The following is a 21481-nucleotide window of genomic DNA, read 5'->3' as shown; positions in this document are numbered from 1 at the left end:
AGGGTAATGGAGAAGCCCTGTTAAATGTCTTAGAGGGTAATGGAGAAGCCTGTTAAATGTCTTAGAGGGTAATGGAGAAGCCCTGTTAAATGTCTTAAAGGGTAATGGAGAAGCCCGTTAAATGTCTTAGAGGGTAATGGAGAAGCCTGTTATGTCTTAGAGGGTAATGGAGAAGCCCTGTTAAATGTCTTAGAGGGTAATGGAGAAGCCCTGTTAAATGTCTTAGAGGGTAATGGAGAAGGAATAAGAAGTACAAAGTTGGAGGAGCCAGGAGAGGTCTCTAGGAAAAGATGGTACTTTCAGAGGTATTGAAGGAATGGAGGCAGACTGAGGCTCATAAAAGGCTTCTTCGAAGGGATGGAACACTGACAAAGATATATGTGTGTGAATCAGACTCTCTCGAAGAAGGTCCTCTTAGTATTTGAAAACAAACAAGGGCACGGAGAAACTGTTAATAATCTTTTGAATCAAGATTATTACTACAAAATATTCCATTTATGCACACACATAAAGGAGAACTAAATAAGTGATTTTTAAACCTAAGAACCACAGCTCATTAATTGTGTGTGGGTGCGTGTGATAATTATATATTTTTCCACAGGTATAAAAGTATAAATGGGGTACTGAACCCTGGTTGTTGATTCATTCAGTTGATGGACATCAACTGACTGATCCGATTCCCACACACCAATATAACCGAACTTGAGTACTCTACAACTCATAACCAGAAATCGGTCATTCTGACCCTGAGCAAGTGCCGAAAGACGTGGATGTCGATTAAGGCATCCCCCCGCACCTCTCTGATTCAGAGGGGTTGGGTTAAATGCGGAAGACACATTTCAGTTGAAGGCATTCAGTTGTACCACTGACTAGGTATCCTCCTTTCGCCTCTCCCTTTCCCATATGAGAGCTAACACCAGTATTGAGGTTTCAGGTAAAGTTACTAATCTAAGTGTAGTTCAACGAATCCCCTCAGCTTCTGCAGTAGCGAATGAGTCTTAAAAGGCCAATGCAGCCGTTTGTATCTCAATTTCAAATCATTTCTGGGTAACAATGACGTACCTTATTGTGATTGTTTTCAATTAAAATGGTCAAAAAGAAACAAAATAGCTTATTAGCAAATAGCAATTTCTCAAGCAAGAATTTAGCTACAGTAGGAATATCAGGGAGTGGGGAGGGGAATACTGAAAACTAGCTGTTATTGGCTGAGAGGTTGGTCTATTAACTAATTTACCACCTAGTGATGTCAACAGGCAGGCCAAAACTCCATCCCACCAAAACAGGCAGAAYTTTCATGCAGTCTTTTCAAACAGCTCCTACACTAAAAGGGCATTATCATAATTTTCACAGTATTATTCCAACCTCATAGAGTGGAAATACAGTATATGAGGTTGGAATAATAATTGTTTTAACTGTCATGGTCAAAACATATTGATTCAATGGTTGTGAAGATGAGGAGAGGTCTGTCCGTGATAAAYAGATGCTCTMCTTTTTTAACACCACACTCTTGATTATTGTCCAGTCATATGGTCAAGTGCTGCAAAGAAGGACCTAGTTAAGCTGCAGTTGGCCCAGAACAGAGCTGCATGTTTTGCTTTTCATTGTAAAACATGTATCATTGTAAACCATAAAACTTAGGCTTCAACTTCCAGTTTATTCAGTCATGGCCAAAAGTTTTGAGAATGACACAAATATTAATTTCCACAAAGTTTGCTGCTATGCTACAGTGTCTTTAGATATTTTRGTCAGATGTRACTATGGAATACTGAAGTATAATTACAAGCATTTCATAAGTGTCAAAGGCTTTTATTGACAATTACATGAAGTTGATGCAAAGAGTCAATATTTGCAGTGTTGACCCTTCTTTTTCAAGACCTCTGCAATCCACCCTGGCATGCTGTCAATTAACTTCTGAGCTATATCCTGACTGATGGCAGCCCATTCTTGCATAATCAATACTTGGGAGTTTGTCAGAATTTGTGGGGTTTTGTTTGTCCCCCGCCTCTTGAGGAATGACCACAAGTTCTCAATGGGATTAAGGTCTGGGGAGTTTCCTGGCCATGGACCCAAAATATCTATGTTTTGTTCCCAGAGCCACTTAGTTATCACTTTTGCCTTATGGCAAGGTGCTCCATCATGCTGGAAAAGGCATTGTTCGTCATCAAACTGTTCCTGGATGGTTGGGAGAAGTTGCTCTCGAAGGATGTGTTGGTACCATTCTTTATTCATGGCTGTGTTCTTAGGCAAAATTGGGAGTGAGCCCACTCCCTTGGCTGAGAATCAACCCTACACATGAATGGTATCAGGATACTTTACTGTTGGCATGACACAGGACTGATGGCAGCGCTCACCGTGTCTTCTCCGGACAAGCTTTTTCCGGATGCCCCAAAAAAACAGAAAGGGGATTCATCAGAGAAAATGACTTTACCCCAGTCCTCAGCAGTCCAACCCCTGTACGTTTTGCAGAATATCAGTCTGTCCCTGATGTTTTTCCTGGAGAGAAGTGGCTTCTTTGCTGCCCTTCTTGACAACAGGCCATCCACCAAAAGTCTTCGCCTCACTGTGTGTGCAGATGCACTCACACCTGCCTGCTGCCATTCCTGAGCAAGCTCTGTACTGGTGGTGCCCCGATCCCGCAGCTGAATCAACTTTAGGAGATGGTCCTGGCACTTGCTGGACTTTCTTGGGCGTCCTGAAGCCTTCTTCACAACAATTGAACCACTCTCCTTGAAGTTTTTGATGATCTGATAAATGGTTGATTTAGGTGCAATCTTGCCTGTGAAGCCCTTTTTGTGCAAAGCAATGACAACGGCATGTGTTTCCTTGCAGGTAACCATGGCTGACAGAGGAAGGACAATGATTCCAAGCACCACCCTCCTTTTGAAGCTTCCAGTCTGTTATTCGAACTCAATCAGCATGACAGAGTGATCTCCAGCCTTGTCCTCGTCAACACTCACACCTGTGTTAACGAGAGAATCACTGACATGATGTCAGCTGGCCCTTTTGTGGCAGAGCTGAAATGCAGTGGAAATGTTTTTGGGGGATTCAGCTCATTTGCATGGCAAAGAGGGACTTTGCAATTAATTGCAATTAATCTGATCACTCTTCATAACATTCTGGAGTATATGCAAATTGCCATCATACAAACTGAGGCAGCAGACTTTGTGAAAATTAATATTTGTGTCATTCTCAAAACTTTTGGCCACGACTGTACATACTATACACATTTTACATACACAATCTATTTTTCAATAGTTATATTTTGTTTCTTTTTAGTCCTGGCCTTCCTCTATTTCTGATGTCCATCCAGTTTGATTTCTATTTGCCATATATTTGTAACTGTGCTATTTCAGAAAAGTTCTGAACCTATATACATTTTAGAGACATTATATTTAAATTTGTTATCTTGTTGTTATTAGTCCCACCCTTCATCTCCATTCAACCCCTCTCATCTATCTCTTAACACCATCCATATTGGATTTCAAGTTGCCATATATTCTTCAACTGTGCTGTGATGCTTCACAACAGTACTGAACCTTTCTATTCTCATAGTTTCTACAGATTGTAAATTAAAGATACACATTTTTGCTAAAATAATAATTGTAACGGTTTTCTAGATCTTCCTCCTCCTCAGACGAGGAGAGGAGAGAAGGATCGGAGGACCAATACGCAGCTAGGTATGATGACATAATATTTATTTAACAAGACAAAAGACGAAACGAAATACTCTTAAACAAACTACAAAACAACAAACGAAGTAGACAGACCTGGTGCGACGAACTTACATGAAACACGAAGAACGCAATAACAGGAAAACTGACTACATAAAACGAATGCACAAACAAAACCGAAAACAGTCCCGTGTGGCGTAACATACAGACACTGACACAGGAGACAACCACCCACAAACAAACACTGTGAAACTACCTACCTTAATATGATTCTCAATCAGAGGAGATGAAAACCACCTGCCTCTAATTGAGAACCATATTAGGTACCCATTCACCAACATAGAAACAGAAAACATAGACTGCCCACCCAAACTCACGTCCTGACCAACTAACACATACAAAACTAACAGAAAACAGGTCAGGAACGTGACAATAATTATATTATTGATCAATTGACTATGACTTTTCAAATCACCAAGTATTGCTATCTGCAGTGTTAGCTCTAGGTAAATGTTACAATTATTCAGCCATTCCTGGACTGTGACCAAAAAACGAGCTACATATGGACAGTACCAAAATAAATTATCTAATCACTCTGCCTCCATGCAGCAAAATCTGCAGAGCTGGGCCATGGAATCGGTACATCATCAAATCTCATCTCATGGCACAATGCCTCTCCCCTATGTGCCCTACTTTTTGTGTGTATGTACTGTCGTGTATGTGTAAGTGATAGATGCACACACACGCACACGCACACGCACACACACACACACTACATGTTAAAGTTTTTAAATGGATTTAAATTYTAAAGCCTTTTGTCTGTAATGTTATATTTCTCGTTATGAGTCGGACCCCAGTAAGACTAGCTGTCGCCATGGTGCTGGCTAATGGATCCCAATAAAACAAAAATGTAAAATATATACACTCACCGGACAGTTTATTAGGTACACGAAAATCGATCGCTCCTACAGACAATGAGTCACGTGGCCGTGGCTTGCTATATAAAGCAGGCAGACAGGCAGGCATCAAGGCATTCAGTTACTGTTTGATTGAACGTTAGAATGAGCAAAACAAGTGACCTAAGCGACTTTGAGCATGGTATGATTGTCGGTGCCAGGTGCACCGGATCCAGTATCTCAGAAACGGCCGCCCTCCTGGGCTTTTCACACACAACAGTGTCTAGGGTTTACAGAGAATGGTGCGACAAACAAAAAACATTTAGTCAGCGGCAGTCCTGTGGGCGAAAACAGCTCGTTCATGAGAGAGGTCAAAGGAGAATGGCAAGAATCCTGCAAGCTAACAGGCAGGACACAAATAGGCAATTAACGGTGCAGCACAACAGTGGTGTGCAGAACGGTATCTCGGAACGTACAACTCGTCGATCCTTGTCACGGATGGGATATTTCAATAGACGACGACACCGTGTTCCACTCCTGTTAGCTAAAAACAAGAAGCGGCTCCAATCTCCACGCAATCACCAACATTAGACAATTGAGGAGTGGAAAAACATTGCCTGGAACATGACAGCGAGTTCAGTTTACTTAAGCAGCCTGCACAGTCCCCAGACCTCAACGCAATAGAGCATCTTTAGGATGAGATGGAACGGGCTGTTCACAGCATTAATGCACTGTCGMCCAATCTGCAGCAACTGCGTGATGCCATCGCATCAGCATGGACCAACCTCCCTGTGGAACGTTTCTGAATTGTAGAATTCCCCCGAAGAATTCATGTTTTCTGGAGGCAAAAGGGGGTCCGACCTGGTACTAGATGGGAGTACCTAATAAACTGGCCAGTGAGTGTATATTTAAAACAGGAAAATCACCTTTTTGACTGCACTGGGCCTTTAAGGCCCACAGTACTTTACCTGTTCCAGGATGGTGTTGATTCTTCCCACCTCACAGTCGATGAGGAAGCGTTTCTCCTGCCTGCGGTCCATCTCCTCAATGATGCGTTTGTACTCTGTAGGGTCCACTATGCTGCCCACCGACCGGGCCGTCACCTGCCAGTTATTGGCCACTGCTGACTCCATGATGGCTTGAAGGATAGAGAAACCTGGAGAGGAGAGGGAGGGGATCAGTCACATACTGTAGAATGGGAAAGGTGGGTTTGTGGTCGTTTGCAGAGGAGAGCGGTGTACTTAATCACGTCATAGTTACTGTAAAGTCAAAATACAAAGCTCTTTGACAATAAAATCTGGGCACATATTCTAGTTTAACGTTTCAATGTCACGTGCACAAGTACGATGAAATGCATTTCTTGCAAGCTCTAAACCCAACAATGCAGTAATAACATAAGAGAACAAAAACACACYAGTAATAAAAAGAAGAAATCAGAAATAAAAGAACACGAGAAAGTAAGAAGCTACAGTTCCAATACCATATTTACAATGTGCAGGGATACTGGAGTGATAGAGGTAGATATGTATATTGGTAAGGTGACTAGGCATCAGGATGTATGATAAACAGAGTAGCAGTGGCATAAATAAAGATTGTATGTGAGTGTGTGTGCGTGTGTGTGTAGTCAGTATGAATCAGTGGAGGCTGCTGAGGGGAGGACGGCTCATAATAATGGCTGGAACGGAGCAAATGGAATGGCATCAAACAGCATGGAAACCATGTGTTTGATGTATTTGATACCATTCCACTGATTCCACTCCAGCCATTAACACGAGCCCGTCCTCTCCAATTAAGGTGCCACCAACCTCCTGTGGTATAAATGTGTGCATGTTATGTGTGTGTTGGAGTGTCAGTGTGAGTGAGTGTGTAGAGTCCTGTGTGTGTGTGTGCATAGAGACAGTGTAAAATTACAAATAATTACAAGGGTCAACTCAGTCTGTGTAGCCATTATGTTAGCTATTTAGCAGTCTTATGGTTTGGGGATAGAAACTGTTCAGAAGCCTGTTGGTGTCAGACTTGATGCACCAGTATTGCTTGCCGTGCGGCAGCAGAGAGAACAGTCTATGGCTTGGGTGACTGGAGTATTTAATGATTTTCCGGGCCTTCCTTTCACACCGCCTGATATAGAGGTCCTGGATGGCAGGGAGCTTGGCCCCAGTGATGTACTGGGCTGTCAGCACCACCCTCTGTAGCGTATTGCGATCGAGGGCGGTGCTGTTGCCATTCCAAGCAGTAATGCAGCCAGTCAAGATGCTCTCAATGGTGCCGCTGTTGAACTTTTTGTGGATTTGAAGGCCCATGCCAAACTTGTTCAACCTCCTGAGGGGGAAGAGGCACTATCGCACCTTTTCACGACTGTGTGTGTGTGGACCATTTTAAGTCCTTAGTGATTTGGACCCTGAGGGACTTGAAGCTCTCAAACGGCTCCACTGCCGCCCCATCGATGTGGATGGCGGCGTGCTCGCCCTCCCCCCTTTCACATTTCTCACTTTGTATCATCGTCAATTTAAAGGTTCTGTTTTGTACTGTTTGTTAACCAACTGGTGTAGGGTATGAATATTTCATGTTTTCTGTCCACTTGAATGGTATCATTCTGTCATAAAAACAACCACAATAGTCTTTGAGCCCATGACAAAAAACCTCCCAAAAGACAGCCCTGTCAATATCACATTTCATGGGTGAAATAAATGGTACAGTAGGTAAAGTATGTCAAATGGAAAAGTAGCTTATAGCTTCCAGGACAGGCAACTAGAAATTCTAGTCTGGGCTTTTTAGGATGGGGAACTGTTTCGCAGAAATACTACTTGCAATGCCAAGAAGCTTTGCAGGAAAATTTCAATTGAATAGGTTTTCATTTCAGCTCCCAGTGTCTCGGCTGTCACAGTCTGTAATAACTGAATTAATGTGATTTAAAATTCAAATTGTGAAGTACATCATGTCAATGATACAGTGTTACCCCTTCAGCGTATAGGTTATAATGGATGTCACAGTGCTCTAGGTCTGACGAGCAGGCCTTATTTAAACAGTCTAAAAGGGGCGGAGTTACAACCCAGGACATGTTTTCTTTTCAGGAGATCAATGCATCGTCCGTTATGTCAACTCAAGGTCAAACCGCGGGCCTGAAATGGGGGTTATACAGCGAGAGCCGCACCCCTTTATGGGTAATAGCCTTATCAAAATATGAATGTTACTTAATAACACTCCTTACACCACAATGAATAATTATGTGCTACCACTGGATTATTCATGCATAGTAATATACKGACCTAGAATAGGGTAATGAAAGAAAGCATGGATGGACAAAATAAACCTGAGATTTGCATATTTCCATTATCTGTCAGGAAAACATATATACGTATCAGCGATGGTGGAAATGTGTGGTGGCAGTAGGTCATTATGTGGTAACTTGTAAGTAATAGACAGATAAAATGGTGCAGTTGAGGAAGGCTTTGTGCGAGAGCAAGCACGCTATAGTCGGCTTGGCTAAATGAGGCAGAGGCAGCAACATGCGCTCGGCTATCTCTTCCTCTTAGAGCTTGGGATAAAATCGCTGATTCAATAAAATGATGAATATTATTACTGATGCTGAAGCAGTCAGTGTAGATTATGCTAATGCAGATGCGGTCTTTGCAGTGCACCCCTGCTGGGCCCATCCACATAAAGCACTGTTCCCTATATGCGCTACCGTCACTTTGTCCAACCTGCTACTTGCACGCCAGGGGCCTCTGTATAAAAACACTTTGACAGCCCAGTCTAAAGACACCTGTAGCCCAAAACATCTCACAGTACCTCCACTAACAGCCAGCCATCACAGCTTCAGATATGTTACTTTCCATGTGAAAGGGGCATTTTAATTCATGTCAAATGAAGCAAACATGTTATGAGTGTTCATGGATACTTTAAACCTTCTAGAACGCTAGTTGTAGGCATAAATGGATCAACTGCTGTATATGTAGATGTATGGAGCTGTGAAGTGAAGAACTACCATAGACTAGCTAGCTAGAGCACATAAGAATTCTGAGCACAGCCAGAGACTCAGCCATCCACTCTCCTCTATCTCCTCTCCTACGTTAGTGACCTTCACTCAAGAGAACACTGCAGAAGGTTGTCCAATCAGACATTGCCTTTTATAAGACAGGCGGCTGTGAAGGACTGAGCACGGGTACATCACCATCACCCACTCAGGTGGCGACTGGAAGAGCAGTGAAGAGCAGGGAGAGCCGTGTATGCACGTCTGATATTTCTGAAGGTTGGGAGACAACAACGGTTTTCATGCGTCTGGCTGTATCCCAGCGCAGTGTGAATGACAGTCAGATAAGATAAAACCCAGGAGCTAACCCCTGGTTGAAAGGACAGGGGCTTATTCTGTCATTGTAGAAGCACCATCAGGTCACACTGAAAAACACAGAGCTTTTATCATCCATCCCCACAGCATATTAAGAGAGAAAAAAGACTGCAGTCTATGTCTGATAGCATAGCAGCACAGAGGAAATTAAAAAGCAAATGCTGAAATATGAGGTGTTTTTTTCACCAGCTTCCCTGAGACTACATATTGTATAGAGTACACTGGGTAAAGCCTGACATTTTAAACATGTTACCAGCTGCTTATGAAGAAAAAGGATTTTGGAGGATTTAGAAATGATTCCCTCATGACTTATATTTTGTATCAATCTTCTGCCTCTAAGCTGATTTGGAAGTTTTGGGATTCAGACGTTATTATGTATTTCTCAATGTTAAACGTGTTGTGAAACGTTGACAAGTTAAAATACTTGGAGATGAAAAATAAATTARCAATAATTCTGGCAGAAAATATAAACAGGTGATGTAATTTAATACACGTTGGCTTTCATTTGAATGTGATAGGTAAAGGTCATGGCATCACAATGCTAAAAGAAACAACACTCTGGATATTGGCATAGCCTGTCTGCTGTSTGTAAGATGAACATAGTGTCACTCAGTGGTGCAAACAACAAAGCGAGTGAATGTTGGTGCAAGGTTTGTAGTCGTAAACAGATGGCACATATCACAGAAGCCAGCGGGCAGGGCGACCATCAAGAGCATTTATAAACTGTCAATTGTACAGCCCATTATAAAAAACACATMAAATATTCAGAAATCTGGGGCATATTGTCACTAGGCAATGTATAATTGGGATGAAAGTAAGACATTTTGTGAGGGAAATGTTTTAAAGATGACCTCTACGGTATCAAAAACATTTGATACCGTAGAAACATTCACCTGAATGATTTTTACTACAGCCTGCTGACCAAWTGGGAAACATAATTTGTGTGGAAATGAGTCCCAGCTACAGAGCTCAGGGTCAGGGTTGACACCTTTATTCACATCAAGTCCTCAACACTAGATGTCTATCATCTGAAGTCCGACTTGACAGACACTCTATTCAAGTGCAATATCTGACATCCTGTCAGATGATGCAGTAAAAAAAATGCAGCAAACTAAAAAAATGTCTCTGACGCTCGATACTCAATTGAACCAATTTTTGTCAGCAAGAAAAACATAAATGATTCTGTACTCAGTATCAAATCTTTGAAAACTAGACCTGGTGAATGGATGAACGAGGAAAGTTCAAAACATAATTTTAATGGTGGGGATCTTGACTGGAATATAAACCTTCTTGGTTGTCATCACACTAGGTTCATTTACATTTCTTCACATGAACATAATTCCCTGGCTCAGCGTGGAGTGTGAAAGGTCAAAATGATTATGCAGAAAGCAGAGAAAATGTCTAATTTCTTCAAAAGAACAATTACAACCCCTTATATTTGTCAGTGTCAATTATCATAGTTGGGCTATTTGAGTAGAGTAAGACATACAAATGTTCCTGATGCTTCTCTATTTCTCTTGATATACCAAAACATTTCTTTAGAGAATTTGACAGTCAGCGAAAGCTATATATAGTATTTCTTTCATATGTAACAATTAAAGGCTATTAGTAACCATTCAAAATATACAGTTATAAACAAAGACTGACTACATCTGGGACAGCACCCAACTCCAAGCCCAAAGCAGTGTGATTTGCATGTGGTCTTTGTATATGGGAAGGATGGAWAAAGACACGTTTTACTGTAGGTGGTGAGCAGTATGGATAATGTGTAGGGAGGTTCTGATAGTATTTGATTTCAGTTCGAGGATATACATGTAGATAAGGGTAGTGTGGATAGTATGCTGTATCATTTGGAGGTTATGAGAGGTAGAGTGGACATTATGCTGTCTCAGGTGGTGGATAGCATCATGGTGGCTGCAGCATCATGGATGCTGTGTGCCCTCAACTCTGACTCAGTCTTCCCCTGCTGCCTCCCAGGAGATGGTGACCTCTTTTAATCTCTCTCTCGGGGCAGGCATCAGAGTTATTTGCTGTGATGGCTTGCCCAAAGCTGAGCAGTGCATCACCGAGGTGAAGTCACACAAAGRTTCTGAGCCCACTTTTAGAGAAAGCTCCAAAAATCTCAAAGCTTAAGTCAGAGAGAAAAAAACAACAAGAGCTACTGCAGAGAGAGGCATTCCACTTCCCTGCACCAGATTTCACAAAATTGAGTTTGCTGGCTGGCTTTCTCCTTGAGAGTAAAGCTGCACGTACAGTCCCATGTTTCTGCTCAATTGCCTACAGAACACCCATCTCTTAAACAAACAAAAATGGCCTTTCATCTTGGGCAAACCATGTACCGAACACAGCATATTAAGTCTTTCATAATGTAGAAAGACCACTGTTCAAATGGCCCATGCATTATCCTGAAAGCTTGTGTCCCAAAATAGATGAAAGGCTTTGGAGACCAGTGGCCAGAGACAAGTGAGCAGAGGACGGTATAAACAAAACAGTGTGTAATAAAGCAGGGGCAAGTTCTATTAGTCACCCAGTTCATTATTATGCCATTTTAAGTCACATGGTCAGGCCAGATTAGATGTGACAGACTGTGGATCTCCTTAGGAGATGTTTAGAATTCATAAAGTAAATCATATTTGGTTGAGCTGCAGAGGCACAAAGGCTTTGCTGACTCCTCCATTATTTTCCCCAGGCTACGCCTCCACACTGTTTTTTATTCTATTGAAATTTCTGCTATTTCTCCTGCGAGCAGCTGAAACTAGTGCAGTCAGCTGAGGAGAGAGAGAAAATGAGAGAGAGACTCATCCTGGCCATTATAAGCCTCTTGCTCCTGGGCTCCTCTCTTGCTTTTGTTTAGAATGGATGTGTGTACATTTGTCTCCTAATGTCAGTTTTTCCACATACTATGATAGCACAGGATACAAATACAAGGGACTTATTCTGTCAGAGATACAAAGGCTATATAACAATGGGGTTTAAATGCCAACACATTTGAAATATTGAACAATTACATACCTAGGATAATACTGAAATGAGTCACATTACATGTCGATGTTAAAGGTATGCATACATGACATTTTAAGGTCAGTGACTGTGCTGGTTTTCTTTTCTCTCCGAAACACTATTTCTGTCTGCATCCTGTGTATTGATTTCTTTATTTTTCCCTAGCAGCAGCAGCAGCAGCCGTAGCAGCCGTAGGGGCGGTCACAGCACCAACCAAGCAGGCAGTAGAGAGAACTGTCCAGTGCTGAAATACTGGTTTCTGCAGTCCGAGCCAGTACTATAGAGTGGAACTGTCCAAGGTTCTGAAATATTAGCAACTTAGAACAGGGAGCAGGGAAAAGCAGGGGGAAAAAAGATCTGAAAATTGTACTGAACCACACAAGGCTGCTGCATTGGAAGCAGTGTTAGTAGGAGCTGTTTCAGCCCAGTGCTGAAATACTAGCTGCTTAAAGAAAGATGAGTACAGACCAGTCGGAAATACTAGCTGCTTAAAGAAAGATGAGTACAGACCAGTCGGAAATACTAGCTGCTTAAAGAAAGATGAGTACAGACCAGTCTGAAAGACTGATGCTTGTGATGATTTTTGTATTTGTATTAGTATTTATTATGGATCCAAGGCAGCAGCTACTCTTCCTGGGGTCCAGCAAAATGAAGGCAGTTTATACATTTTTAAAAACATTACAATACATTCAGATTTCACAAAACACTGTGTTGCCTCAGGCACCTGCTCCACCACCCCCATCTACGGTACTAAATCCATGTGTATGTGTGTGTATAGTGTGTATGTTATCGTGTGTGTGTGTATGCATATGTCTGTGCCTGTTTGTGTTGCTTCACAGTCCCCGCTGTTCCATAAGGTGTTTTTTAATCTGTTTTATAAATCTAATTTTACTGTTTGCATCAGTTACTTGATGTGGAATAGAGTTCCATGTTGTCATGGCTCTATGTCGTACTGTGCACCTCCCATAGCCTGTTCTGGACTGTGAAGAGACCTCTTGTGGCATGTCTTGTGGGGTATGCATGGGTGTCCGAGCTGTGTGCCAGTAGTTTAGACAGACAGCTCGGTGCATTCAACATGTCAATACCTCTCACAAATACAAGTAGTGATGAAGTCAATCTCTCCTTCACTTTGAGCCATGAGAGATTGACATGCATATTATTAATATTAGTTCTCTGTGTAGATCCAAGGGCAAGTCGTGCTGCCTTGTTCTGAGCCAATTGCAATTTCCCTAAATCCTTTTTTGTGACACCTGACCACACGACTGAACAGTAGTCAAGGTGCGACAACACTAGGGCCTGTTGGATAGTGCCTTGTTACTGCCTTGTTACTGCCTTGTTACTGCCTTGTTGATAGTGTATGATAGTGTAGTGCAACTGTAATGCTTAGCAGATAATAAGAAAAGACGATCAGTATTTATCTGGCTAAAAGAGAAGGAATATAATATCTATTGTTTACAGGAAACTTATTCAACAATTTTAGAWTAAGTTTTGTGGAATTTTCCAAGCTCTTTAAAGGCACAGTCAACTTAGTGTGTGTAAACTTCTGACCCACTGGAATTGTGATACAGTGAATTATAAGTGAAATAATCTGTCTGTAAACAATTGTTGGACAAATTACTTGTGTCATGCACAAAGTAGATGTCCTAACCGACTTGCCAAAACTATAGTTTGTTAACAAGACATTTGTGGAGTGGTTGAAAAACAAGTTTTAATGACTCCAGCCTAAACTTTCGACTTCAACTGTATATATTATATATACAGTACCAGTCAAAAGTTTGGACACACCTACTCATTCCCGGGTTTTTCTTTATTTTTAATATTTTCTACATTGAAGAATAATAGTGAAGATATCAAAACTATGAAATAACACATATGGAATCATGTACTGTTGTAACCAAAAATATATTTTAGATTTCAGATTCTTCAAAGTAGCCACCCTTTGCCTTGATGACAGCTTTGCACACTCTTGGCATTCTCTCAACCAGTCATCTGGAATGCATTTTAATTAACAGGTATGTCTTGTTAAAAGTTAATTTGTGGAATTTATTTTCTTCTTAATGCGTTTGAGCCAATCAGTTGTGTTGTGACAATGTCACGGCCGTCGAAAGAAGTGGACCAAAGGGCAGCGTGGTGAACGTACATTTCCTTTTATAATAGAATGTCGCCAACAAAACAAGAAACAAAATAAACGACCGTGAAGCTTCCGAGGGCTATAGTGCCACTAACAAAGTCAACTACCCACAATCACAGGTGGGAAAAAGGGCTGCCTAAGTATGATTCCCAATCAGAGACAACAATAGACWGCTGTCCCTGATTGAGAACCATACCCGGCCAAAACATAGAAACACAAATCATAGAAATAAAGGACATAGAATGCCCACCCATATCACACCCTGACCAAACCAAAAAGAAACATAAACAAGGCTCTCTAAGGTCAGGGCGTGACAGTACCCCCCCCCACCCAAAGGTGCGGACTCCGGCCGCAAAACCTGAACCTATAGGGGAGGGTCTGGGTGGGCATCTATCCATGGTGGCGACTCTGGTGCGGGACGTAGACCCCGCTCCACCTCTGACTCACCCCACTTTGGTGGCGCCTCTGGTGCGGGGACCCTCGTTGTCGACCCCGGACTGGGGACCCTCGTTGCGGGCCCCGGACTGGGGACCCTCGCAGCGGGCCCCAGACTGGGGACCCTCGGTGCGGGCCCCGAACTGGGGACCCTCGGTGCCGGCCCCGGACTGGGGACCCTCACTGCCGGCCCCGGACTGGGGACCCTCACTGCCGGCCCCGGACTGGGGACCCTCACTGCCGGCCCCGGACTGGGGACCCTCATTGTGGGCCCCGGACTGGGGACCATCGTTGGAGGCTCCGGTCTGGGGACCGTCGCTGGAGACTGCGAATTGGGGACCCTCGTTGCGGGCCCTGGACTGGGGACCGTCGCTGAAGGCTCCGGACTGGAGACCCTCACTGCCGGCCCCGGACTGGGGACTCTCGTTGTGGGCCCCGGACTGGGGACCGTCGCTGGAGGCTCCGGACTGGAGACCGTCGCTGGAGACTCCGGACTGGGAAAGCCCCGCAGTTTGCGGGCTCCGGACTGGGGACCGTCGCTGGAGGCTCCGGACTGGAGACCGTCGCTGGAGGCCTCCGGACTGTGGGACCGCGGCCGCTGGAGGCTCCGGACTGGGGACCGTCGCTGGAGGCTCCGGACTGGGGACCGTCGCTGGAGCTCCGGACTGGAGACCGTCGCTGGAGGCTCCGGACTGGAGTCCTGTCGCGATGGCTCCGGACTGGAGACCGTCGCTGGAGGCCTGGTCCTTGGAGGAGGCACAGGATGGACGGGCTGTGGGGAGCACTGGAGATCTAGTGCTTGACACTTGCACCTCCCTGCTGAAGGCCCACTTTAGCCCGGCACGGGCGGAGCGCAGCATAGGACGCACTGAGCAGTCACAGCGCACCGGAGACACAGTGCGAGAGCCAGCGCAGGATACCCTGGGCCGAAACGGCGCACGGAACCAAGCGCGCTGAGCTGCCACAATCTGCCTGGCTGGATGCCCACTCTAGCGTGGCACTTGCGGAGAGCTGGCATATAGCGCACCGGGCTATGAGAGCGCACTGGAGACACTGTGCGCTTTACCGCATAACACGGTGCCTGACAAGTACCACGCTCCTTACGGTAAGCCACGGGGAGTTGGTCAGGTCTATACCCTGACTCTGCCACTCCCCCCGTGTGCACCCCCCAAAACATTTTTGGGGGCTGCCTCTCGTGCTTGCTCCGCTATGCAACTCCTCGTACTGTCGCGGTCCGCCTTAGCTGCTCTACCCTCCTTAAGACGGAAAAATTCACCAGCCTGTGCCCAGGGTCCCTTGCCTTCAAATACCTCCCATGTCCATTCCTCCAGAAAGCGCTGTTCCCCGGCCACGCTGCTTGGTCCTTTGGTGGTGGGTATTTCTGTTCACGGCCGTCGTAAGAAGTGACCAAAGTTTGCAGGCGTGGGAGCGTACATTTCCTTTTATTATAGAATGTCGCCAACAAAACAAGAAACAAAATAAACGACCGTGAAGCTTCCGAGGGCTATAGTGCCACTAACTAAGTCAACTACCAGGTGGGAAAATAGGCTGCCTAAGTATGATTCCCAATCACAGACAACGATAGACAGCTGTCACTGATTGAGAACCATACCCGGCCAAAACATAGAAACACAAATCATAGAAATAAAGGCCATAGAATGCCCACCCAAATCACACCCTGACCAAACCAAAAAGAGACATAAAACAAGGCTCTCTAAGGTCAGGGCGTGACAGACAAGGTAGGGGTGGTATACAAAAGATAGCCCTATTTGGTAAAACACCAAGTCCATATTATGGCAAGACCACTCAAATAAGCAAAGAAAAATGATAGTCCATCATTACTTTAATTAAGACATGAAGGTCAGTCAATGCGGAAAATTTCAAGAACTTTTKAAGTTTGTTCAAGTGCAGTCGCAAAAACCATCAAACGCTATGATGAAACTGGCTCTCATGAAGACCGCCACAGGAAAGGAAGACCCAGAGTTACCTCTGCTGCAGAGGATAAGTTCATTAGAGTTACCAGCCTCAGAAATTGCAGCCCAAATAAATGCTTCACAGAGTTCAAGTAACAGACACATTTCAACTGTTCAGAGGAGACTGCGTGAATCAGGCCTTCATGGTCAAATAGCTGCAACGAAACCACTACTAAAGGACACCAATAATAAGAAGAGACTTGCTGGGGCCAAGAAACACAAGAGTGTGCAAAGCTGTCATCAAGGCAAAGGGTGGCTACTTTGAAGAATCTGAAATCTAAAATATATTTTAATTTGTTTAACACTTTTTTGGTTACTACATGATTTCATTAGTGTTATTTCATAGTTTTGATGTCTTCACTATTATTCCACAATGTAGATAATAGTACAAATAAAGAAAAACCCTTGGATGAGTAGGTGTGTCCAAACCTTTGACTGGTACTGTACATTTATAAAAATATATATGGGGGATTGGAAATTGTGCAGACAATTGTATTGATGGAAGCCATAATCTATCTGCAATATTAAAGTTGATCTACCCCCTAAAAAATAAATACAAATACACATATATAACACACTCTAAATGTGGTCCCAGATAAATAATGGAAATGTAGAATTGGAGTGTGTAACATTATGTAGGACTCTGATATATCTGGTGTAAATGCTATTGTTATAGCAACACTATGGACTCCTGTGATTCTATATTTGACACTTAATTTTTACTGTTAGTTCTCTCTACATCCTTGTCATTTGTTTATCACTCCGAAACCACATGATAACTGTTCCTCACTTGTCTTTGTGCTTCATGATTGAGTTCAAAATGCATCAAGAGTGCAAAATAGTCAGCCTCAACATACAGAAATCAATGTGATATCCAAACCAGAACAGCTTACTCCTAACAAGCTCCCTTTCTCCCTCCACTAACCTGCAGCTCCTGATACTGTATTTCCTAAGGGGAAATGTCAAAGCTAGATTAAAAAGGAAGCCATAACACAGTCTATATTCATAATTAACGCATTTTAATCCTGAAAATGCAGCACACCCGCAACAGTGTGTTGTGGCACAATATTGTAGCCAAGCATTATACTATTCTATGTGGTCTGCAGCACAGCACAAACCACAGATTTTCCTCCCATTCCACTACCTCTACATGCTTGAATGTGCCTGGACACATGGTGACCATTTGGGGCCTCTGGCGGGAAGGTGGGCAGGCTTGTCTTTGTTCAGAGGGGAGAGCAGAGGCACTCGGGGAGAACAGATGCCCCAGCTACAGACTCTCTGCTGTGAATGCTCTATGAGTCATCGCTTTTCATCAATGAGGTCATTCCACAGTGCACGCACACAGAGAGAGCCTTACAAAACACAAACAATAAGATCAACATACACCCATACAGTACAACCACACACCCACCCAGTACATCCACACACTGCAACACACCACCCCACTTTTACCTTCATCTCATACTCAGACTGATAACTCTTGACTGAGCATTCCTTGTTTAAAACACACTGTACAGTACTTCCATCAAGTTGCAGTTTATCTAAAGCTTTGCAGTCAACAGACCCAGTTTGTATCATATATCTCTAAAGTTAATACAATTGGGGATTCAAAGAGGATTTGTTAGGCGTCACAGAACTCTCCAAGGATACAGAGCTCCAAATTGGACCGACCCAATGTTCTCCATGTTCCGCATCAGGTTGGGCCCCCAAGAGAGAGAGACACACAGGTCCCATAGAGAATAAGGACTTGACTTAGAGACATTAAGAGCCAACTGAAGTCTTGGAGTCCCAAGGCAGAGCTAATCAGTGCGGGAGAGAGGGACCACACAGACGGCAGGCAGAGCCAGTGATGGGGAAGAAGAGATAAACAGCGTTTAGCCACAGCAGGCTGTCTGTGCTCATTGATTTGTGCGGAGAGGCCCGGGCCGGGCTGGAAGCGAAGGTGGTGTAGAGAGCTCACGGAGATGGAGAGGAGAGGGAGTGGAGCAGCAGGTTTGTGCCACGTCGTCTCTCTCTCTCTCTCGCGTGCTCTCTCGTTCTCTCTCTCTCTCTCACCCACACTGTGTTAATGAGCCTGTGCCTGACTGCTGAACGCAACCATTTAGCACTGTGCAATTAATCAGATGTTTCTTGCAGAGAGGAAGCCAGCGAGACATCCAGCAGGGGAGCTGGGATTTTACTCCATACAAATGCAATTTTCCACCTCAACCCCTACCTTCACCTAGTGTCAGGGGTAACATGGGGACCAGAGAAAAGCTGTCATTTTGCCTGTAAGATTGTGGACTTTGGTTAAGATGATTTCATAAGATGAATCCAAAGCAAGGAAACAAAAGGTTTATTACAACGCCCTATATCCTACAAGAAAGGGGGTAGTCAGTTAATATTACACTATTTATGCAGGCAGCAGAARATAAATACACTTTCTTTCCCGTTAATCACATAAAATGACTGACAAACAGAAAGTAGACCGCTCTCCCAGGAGTGTGTGTGTGTCTGTTTGTGGATATTATATGAAAAGGATTTGATTTCTCATATTAAAAATGAAGATACAGATACAGTTGAAGTCGGAAGTTTACATAAACTTAGGTTGGAATCATTAAAACTCGTTTTTCAACCACTCCACAAATTTCTTGTTAACAAACTATAGTTTTGGCAAGTGGGTTAGGACATCTACTTTGTGAGTGACACAAGTAATTTGTCCAACAATTGTTTACAGACAGATTATTTCACTTATATCACAATTCAACTGTATCACAATTCCAGTGGGTCAGAGGTTTACATACACTAAGTTGACTGTGCCTTTAAACAGCTTGGGAAAATCCAGAAAATTATGCCATGGCTTTAGAAGCTTCTGATAGGCTAATTGACATACTTGGAGTCAATTGGAGGTTTACATGTGGATGTATTTCAAGGCCTACCTTCAAATGTAGTGCCTCTTTGCTTGACATCATGGGAAAATCAAAAGAAATCAGCCAAGACTTCAGAAATAAAATTGTAGACCTCCACAAGTCTGGTTCATCCTTGGGAGAAATTTTGAAATGGCTGAAGGTACCACGTTCATCTGTACAAACAAGAGTACSCAAGTATAAACACCATGGGACCACGCAGCCGTCATACAGCTCAGGAAGGAGACGTGTTCTGTCCCCTTGAGATGAACATACTTTGGTGTGAAAAGTGCAAATTAATCCCAGAACAACAGCAAAGGACCTTGTGAAGATGCTGGAGGAAACAGGTACAAAAGTATCTATATCCACAGTAAAACGAGTCCTATGTCAGCATAACCTGAAAGGCCGCTCAACAAGGAAGAAACCACTGCTCCAAAACCGCCATAAAAAAGCCAGACTACGGTTTGCAACTGCACATGGGGACAAAGATCGTACTTTTTGGAGAACTGTCCTTTGGTAATTGATGAAACAAAAATAGAACTGTTTGGCCATAATGACCATCGTTATGTTTGGAGGAAAAAAGGGGGAGGCTTGCAAACCGAAGACACCATCCCAGTTGCTTTGCTGCAGGAGGGACTGGTGCACTTCACAAAATATCATGAAGAAAGAAAATTATGTGGATATATTGAAGCAACATCTCAAGACATCAGTCAGGAAGTTAAAGCTTGGTCGCAAATGGATCTTCCAAATGGACAATCAAGCATACTTCCAAAGTTGTGGCAAAATGGCTTAAGGACAACAAATTCAAGGTATTGGAGTGGCCATCACAAAGCCCTGACCTCAATCCTATAGAAAAATTGTGGGCAGAACTGAAAAAGCGTGTGTGAGCAAGGAGGCCTACAAACCTGACCCAGTTACACCAGCTATGTTAGGAGGAATGGGCCAGAATTCACCCAACTTACTGTGGGAAGCTTGTGGAAGGCTACCCGAAGCGTTTGACCGAAGTTAAACAATTTAAAGGCAATGCTACCAAATACTAATTGATTGTATGTAAACTTCTGACCCACTGGGAATGTGATGAAAGAAATTAAAGCTGAAATAAATCATTCTCTCTATTATTATTCTGACATTTCACATTCTTAAAATAAAGTGGTGATCCTAACTGACCTAAAACAGGGATTTTTTACCAGGATTAAAACTCAGGAAAAACTGAGTTTAAATGTATTTGGCTAAGGTGTATGTAAACTTCCGACTTCAACTGTATTATTCAAAATGCAAACACTAACAGGATCTAGCTATAAGTCAAAGGCACAAATTAATTCCATTCAAACACATTCTCCTTTATTAATTATTATTGTTAAAGGACTTGAGGTGTTCTTCAAGCAGAACACGGGCAGGTATACTAACTGAACTCCCATTTCTGTTAACAGGAACTAGTGGTAAAGAACTCTAAACACTCTTCAATGATTCAATAGAAAATTCCTATTCAATGTGATTCAGATTCAACACAACAATGGAGACAGAATTTTCGAAGCATTTCCAGCACGATGGCGAGGTGGAATCGATGTGATACAGAGGTTGAAAGAGGAGAACATGACTGCTGGTGTGAGAGACTCTCACTAAGGGGCCAAATCACATTGGAAATTGAATGCTCCATGCACAGTGAAGGCAGGGTCGAAATCTTTGGGTGTTTATTTTGCAAGCAGGAGATTCCTATGTTATTGTACCTTGACACAGTAACAAATCTTCCTATTACAACACAGTGTCTCAGAGCCTGAGCAAGACTTTCAGCCATGATAGGGTTCACCTCACTGCGATCCAGGAGACTGGAGTTTGAATCCATTACTATTCCCATTTTCATGCTTTTTGTGAGGAAAAAGGGACTAGAGTCATGTATACAGTGGGGCAAAAAAGTATTTAGTCAGCCACCAATTGTGCAAGTTCTCCCACTTAAAAAGATGAGAGAGGAGGCTGCTAATTTTCATCACAGGTACACTTCAACTATGACAGACAAAATGAGAAAAAATACAGAAAATCACATGGTAGGATTTTTAATGAATTTATTTGCAAATTATGGTGGAAAATAAGTATTTGGTCAATAACAAAAGTTTATCTCAATACTTTGTTATATACCCTTTGTTGGAA

At 43.2% G+C, this 21481-nt stretch overlaps 1 protein-coding gene across 1 annotated transcript in view; it reads right to left on the bottom strand.

Annotated features, from left to right (window-relative positions):
• The window catches only part of gria3a (glutamate receptor, ionotropic, AMPA 3a), a 128016-nt gene that overhangs the window by 61047 nt on the left and 45488 nt on the right, over positions 1 to 21481 (bottom strand). The window contains exon 4 of the mRNA XM_024012019.1: positions 5536 to 5723. Coding sequence (XP_023867787.1) covers positions 5536 to 5723 — 188 coding nt within the window. The remainder of the gene's footprint in view (positions 1 to 5535; positions 5724 to 21481) is intronic.

This window comes from Salvelinus sp. IW2-2015, linkage group LG20 (assembly GCF_002910315.2).
Source record: "Salvelinus sp. IW2-2015 linkage group LG20, ASM291031v2, whole genome shotgun sequence".
NCBI classification, from domain to species: Eukaryota; Metazoa; Chordata; class Actinopteri; order Salmoniformes; family Salmonidae; genus Salvelinus; species Salvelinus sp. IW2-2015.
Note: the sequence above shows the minus strand (reverse complement) of the source record. Positions and strands in the feature narration are given on the sequence as shown.